The following is a 6,528-nucleotide window of genomic DNA, read 5'->3' as shown; positions in this document are numbered from 1 at the left end:
AAGGAGTGTCAAGTCTGGATGATGGGGAACAAGATGGTAATGAGGGATCAATAGATCATACTGTAAGTATTCCCCCTTTTTATTTTCATAATAACATAATTAGATTTGTAATATATATATATATATATATATATATATTATATATATATATATATATATATATATATATATATATATAATATATATATATATATATATATATATATATATATATATATACAGTGCAACCAATTAATTTCTTATTCATTACCTAAAGCCAATGTAAATGACAAATAGCACCAGGGACATAATACATAACCTTTGATAACATAGGTATATAAATAACTTTTGTTAACATTATGTATATAATGTTATATAATCAAACAAAAGTTGGCAGTCAAATAGTGTAATCCATGATTTTGACATTGACAAAGATTATAGAATACACAAATGATTTTGCATTACATGTCAATCCTAGACTCCTGCCAAGAAACAGACCCTTCGTTATTGAAGTAATTACAAAATGCATCCCTTACAGTCTTAGCAGACGAAGTAGCATTACGAGAACATGTTGGTGCCAGCGGAATAGGTTGCTTGTCAGATCTAAAATTCCCTTCATTACCCTGCGTCCTACTCACATCGTCTACACCAAATCCGGGATCTAGATATGCTTGCACGTTTCGTTTCCTTAAGTAGTTATGAAGATAGCAAAATGCCATTACTATTGTTGTAGCTTTTGCTGGACATACATTAATGGAAGACAAAAGAACTCTAAATCATGATGACATTATTCCAAAAGCATTTTCAACAATCCGTCGAGCTCGTGACAGTCTGTAATTATAGACAGCTTGTGATTTTGTCATTTGTCTGTGTGCAAAGGGCTTCATGAGGTTATCAAGTAAAGGAAAGGCATCGTCTGCAATGAATACATATGGCATAACTCCAGGGCACCCAGGCATGGCGTTTGGCTCTGGAATATTTAACTGCTTTTCTTTCAGCCTCTTACCAAATTTTGTGTTTCCAAACACCCCACCATCCGATACTCTACCATTGGCACCTGCATCAACCATCATAAATTCATATCTGGCATTAACAACAGCCATTAACACAATGCTGAATGTATGTTTGTAGTTGTAGTAGTATGAACCAGAACCACAAGGTTTCTTAATTTGCACATGCTTCCCATCGATCTGCCCCGATACAATGGGGAAACTGCCAAGTCCTCTCAAATGCTGCAGCAACTTCTAACCATTCGTCTGATGTTTTGGGGATCTGTAATAAAGAAATAGATAGAATTTGAAATAAATGTCAATGTTTTAATCATATTAATTTCCGTTATTGTTGTTATGAATTTCATAAGTTATATCTTTACCACCACTATCTTTATAAAAAAAGTAAACTTTGACCGTTATTATATACTCCTATTATTTTGCAGGAGCCGTCCACATCTGCCACAGAGTCACAGGAGGTATATTCTCATACCTCAAAGAGGACAAAGAAATGTGACATGGAAAGTAAACGTTACGAAGCACTTTCCCTTGCTTGTGCACATCTTCAACAGAGTAACGACTCCATTGATACACTAGCAAGGAGCTGGGCTCAAGAATTCCGGAATGTGACTGCAGAACAGCAAATATATGCAAGGAAGGCTATTAATGATATTCTCTTTGAGGCTCGTTTAGGCACATTGCACAGACATAGCGTGAAAATTAATGAAAATGCTGATGTTCACACTAGATCTTCCACGCCTTTTTGTGATCTTTCATCCGAGACCAATTCAAATACCAGTGGACTTAGCACTACTCAGGGGAATATTGCCACTAATGCAGATGTGGAAGGAGTGCGTGTTTACAGAACGGTGGCAGACCTTCTTAGTGATCCCCATTACAGCTTATAAAATAACATACATTATGGCACATTGGTGGTGGAAATAAGTATGTAGGCTTATTGTTTATTTTTCGTAAGCAATCAATCAAGTTCATTTTCACAGTAGGTAATTAACTTACGTAACAGGTCAAAGTTAGTATATATACATTTTTTTCTCAAATAGTCTTAAAACAATGTTATGATACCCAATAAATCGTATTTCTTTAAACTGTACGTAATTCACCTTACCTTAATATGCTCCTTCAATACAGTGATGATGGCATTACAGGTTTCCATAACGATACGACCAAGACTTTGTGGAGAGATGGCAGTGGCGAACACAAGTTCCTGAAATGTTTGTCCAGTAGCTAAGAATCGTAGAGTACTGGAAAGCCTTTCACTGGGTGAAATGGAATCTCTCAGCTTAGTATCCGTTTTCTGTATCAGAGGCATAGTCTTTTCTAGCAAATCCATAAATGATTCTCTGTCCATACGTAAAAAAATTTTGTAATCTGCAGGAGCAGAGAGAAGCAATTCCTGTAGGAGGTTTTCATGTGTGAATTTATTTCTTTTTTTAAGCCACTCTTTCATCCACACCTTTCATTTCACAATTTTCTTTTCTTCTTCATCGTCTAAAGCCAGCAGAATGGCTATACTTGCAGCCGCTTTACTCATCTTCACTCCACAAACTGCAACAGGTAAGTAATGATTGTTCAATCTTACTCATAGTGTGTGGCCCAAACACTGTTTGCACAATCTCGATGACTGTGCAATCATGATTGAGTGTATAGGGGCCTTTAAGAATGAATAAAATCACTTCCCCTTGAAACATCTACAACTTTATTTGAATCATAAAATGCAGTGTAAATACTTTGCAATCCTCAACACAATGCCCAGAAGACAACACATGTATGAGCCTTGATCCTCAATTTAGTGTTAATGTAACTTTTGCTAAATAAGTAATTCACTATATGCATATGCACAGATATCTAAAATGTGGTTTGACTATAGTTTGAACAGATCTAGGAAAGAAAAAGACCAGAAAGAAACAGAACAATTATTTAATAAAGCCATAGCTTCAAGGTTTTATTCTTGAGAGAAAAACAGAAAAGATAACTTGTGTTATCAAAATATGTTACTGAGAGAAATTAGAAGACTTCTTCCATGAATAAAGGAAAGGAAAATCAGAAGGGAATCAGAATGGGAAGACAGATTCATGCATGCATTCATATATTGAAGAGATAAAGCACAATATAAACTGGCAGATGTGATATGGACAAACAAGAATGAGGGAGTGAGAAATGGAATACATAGCACCTCATAACAGCAAAAATTCAACAAGATGCACCATTAATTACAACACCAAAAATGTGCTTAAAGAACAGAAAAATAAACTCTAAAATGTAATTTTTTTTTCCAATAAAATTCATGTACATATGAATAAATCAAATTATGTGAAACAAGTTATACTGGCCTTCTATCATTCCAATTATTGGTAAAACAATAAAAGCTTCAATTAGTGGTGCTGTGTTATAATAAAGGGAGTACACATAAAATATATCAAATTAAGTAACTACTTCTAAAACTTTCTGCCATATGCCATGATGCATTTATGCAAAATAATGAGCTAATTACTTATGATGAGGGCATACTATTATACCCATCTATCAGCAGCAACTTAAAAAAGACCAATCACTGCATTTCCATTAAAAAATTTTCATCAGGCATACAGACGGAAAAGAATCCAGACTACCTATTAATAACAAACAAAGCTTAAAACCGAGACTCAGATATATATATCAGAAGAATCACTCTAATATTTACCTGAGAATCTGGTAAATCCTTGTTTACCTTCTTGATTTGTCTGCCTGACTCTCTCCGAGAGGATATCTTCCCCATCTTTTCTCCTAGCCCTGGTGAAAATGCATCTAAATTAGAGTTGCCAATCATTGGATTCATTGCGTCTGCTTTCCTCTTAATCCCCTTCTGAAAATAAAGACACCATCATGAATAACTTTTTTCCTGGAAATTAGTTCTAAAAAGGTCATCAAATTACTACATGAACACATAAACACCCTATCCATCAATTCAAATATGTCTAAAACATACTTGAACAGTATAAATACCTGTCTATGGTCTCCATAATAACTAAAAGAGCAGGCTGGATGTTTGTGTATTTAGAAAGCAGATGAAATGGTATGCAAGGGGATGATGGCTCATGGATATTTTAAAACACATACAGCACATCATAAAAATTTCAAGAAAGAACATGAAGATTTTCAGAAATAATGTTTCCAATACACATCAAAATTCATCTGCAAATGTAACATCAAATATTCTATTTGATGTTAAAGAAACTGGTACCTTAATATCAACTCATTAGTATGACATATCTAAAATCTAGTGATTTGTGTATTACCGTATGTTGTGGAAATGTCTACTGTATCATTTGGCCTGTTTTAACTTGTTAAACTATAGACCAAAGCAACAAGCCATTGCCTCTAAGACTTGAGATCATAGAATACAAGATGGCTAATTGTATTCCACGTCTCCTGTCTGCCTTAGCTGGTATGACTAGCTACAGACAGTGACAACAATGAAAGAACTCACATAGAAAAGTATCAATGTTTCAAGTTTTCTTAAAACAGTTTGGATCTAAGGCACCTTTGTAACTCAATTCAAACCATTCCAAGGAGAAAAACCAGTCTGCTATTCTGCCTCATTAAATATACTATAATGAAAAATAAAGGTTAAAAAAATGCTGACTATTAACAGTTTCCAACAAAAATCATACAAGATGTAAATCACATTAGTGCTAATCTGTGTCTAGTCTAGATCCTATTTGCTTCAAAAATATGTTTTCTGTGATAAGTACAGAGCATCATTTTCCTCTTAGGAATTTTATGCAACACTGCTTCACAAGGATGTCTAATTTAAATTTCACTCTCAACATCATATCACACACTGGTAGCTGCCTAAAGAATATTATTCTAAGACAAGGCTGCCAAACCATCCATGCTAATCATCACACAGCAAAACACACAAAATATACACACCAACACTGGCAGATTGTTCATCACAGCATTACCAAAGGCAATGCTAACCCAAGACTACCCAATCCCCCAACCCACCCACAAACATGCATACTCCCTGAAAGAAAGCTCCAAAGTAACAGAAAAGAGCAACTGTTGCATCAATATTTCAAGAGAGAGAGAGAGAGAGAGAGAGAGAGAGAGAGAGAGAGAGAGAGAGAGAGAGAGAGAGAGAGAGAGAGAGAGAGAGAGAGAGAGAGAGAGAGAGAGAGAGAGAGAGAGAGAGAGAGAGAGAGAGAGAGAGAGAGAGAGAGAGACGGAAAGAGAGAGAGAGAGACGGAAAGAGAGAGAGAGAGAGACGGAAAGAGAGAGAGAGAGAGACGGAAAGAGAGAGAGAGAGAGACGGAAAGAGAGAGAGAGAGAGACGGAAAGAGAGAGAGAGAGAGACGGAAAGAGAGAGAGAGAGACGGAAAGAGAGAGAGAGAGAGACGGAAAGAGAGAGAGAGAGAGACGGAAAGAGAGAGAGAGAGAGACGGAAAGAGAGAGAGAGAGAGACGGAGAGAGAGAGAGAGAGAGAGAGAGAGAGAGAGAGAGAGAGAGAGAGAGAGAGAGAGAGAGAGAGAGAGAGAGAGAGAGAGAGAGAGAGAGAGAGAGAGAGAGAGAGAGAGAGACGGAAAGAGACAGAGACGGAAAGAGACGGAAAGAGACAGAGACGGAAAGAGACGGAAAGAGACAGAGACGGAAAGAGACAGAGACGGAAAGAGAGACGGAAAGAGAGAGAGAGACGGAAAGAAAGAGAGAGACGGAAAGAAAGAGAGAGAGACGGAAAGAAAGAGGGAAACGGAAAGAAAGAGAGAGCGAGACGGAGAGAGAGACGGAAAGAGAGAGAGAGAGAGAGACAGAAAGAGAGAAGGAAAGAGAGAGAGAGAGAGACGGAAAGAGAGAGAGAGAGAGAGGGAGACAGAAAGAGAGAGACGGAAAGAGAGAGAGAGACGGAGAGAGAGAGAGAGAGAGAGAGAGAGAGAGAGAGAGAGAGAGAGAGAGAGAGAGAGAGAGAGAGAGAGAGAGAGAGAGAGAGAGAGAGAGAGAGAGAGAGAGAGAGAGAGAGAGAGAGAGAGAGAGAGAGAGAGAGAGAGAGAGAGAGAGAGAGAGAGAGAGAGAGAGAGAGAGAGAGAGAGAGAGGGCCACCACAAGGGTGTCCAGGCCTTCTTCCAGGGCGTCTTGCCAGTCCTTGGAGATGATGAGGAGGAGGTCTGCGGTGGATATGCCAGGCCTGAAGCCAAACTGCCTGTCTGAGAGGAGGTGGTTCTCGCTCAGGTGTTGGTAGATGGCAGCAGCCACTATTTTCTCCAGCAACTTGCCCATCACTGAGAGCAGGGAGATGGGTCTGTAGTTGTTGGGCTCAGACCTTGAGTTTTTATGGACCGGTACCACACGCGCTTCCTTCCATACTGAGGGCCACTTCTTCTCCCTCAGGCAAGATGTGAAGACGGTGGTGAGAGGAGCTGACAGCTCTCTAGCGCAGTGCTTGAGGAGCCGTGGGCTGACGTCATCCGGGCCTGTGGCTTTACCCACATCCACCGCACCAAGTAGCCGCTCAACCTGCTCTGCCGTCACCAAGACAGTGGTGACAGTGCAGTCAGTTTCCGGG

The 6,528-nt window shown here is 38.6% G+C and overlaps 1 protein-coding gene across 1 annotated transcript in view; it reads right to left on the bottom strand.

The window, feature by feature from the left end:
- Positions 1-369: 369 nt before the first annotated feature.
- The window catches only part of LOC135102035 (bromodomain-containing protein 3-like), a 35,041-nt gene continuing 28,882 nt past the window's right edge, over positions 370-6,528 (bottom strand). The window contains exons 3-5 of the mRNA XM_064006681.1: positions 3,670-3,831; positions 2,095-2,193; positions 370-1,251 (exon numbers count right to left, since the gene is read on the bottom strand). Of these exons, the coding sequence (XP_063862751.1) occupies positions 1,144-1,251; positions 2,095-2,193; positions 3,670-3,831 (369 nt within the window). The 3' untranslated portion in view covers positions 370-1,143. The remainder of the gene's footprint in view (positions 1,252-2,094; positions 2,194-3,669; positions 3,832-6,528) is intronic.

Source organism: Scylla paramamosain, chromosome 7, assembly GCF_035594125.1.
Source record: "Scylla paramamosain isolate STU-SP2022 chromosome 7, ASM3559412v1, whole genome shotgun sequence".
NCBI lineage: Eukaryota > Metazoa > Arthropoda > Malacostraca > Decapoda > Portunidae > Scylla > Scylla paramamosain.
Note: the sequence above shows the minus strand (reverse complement) of the source record. Positions and strands in the feature narration are given on the sequence as shown.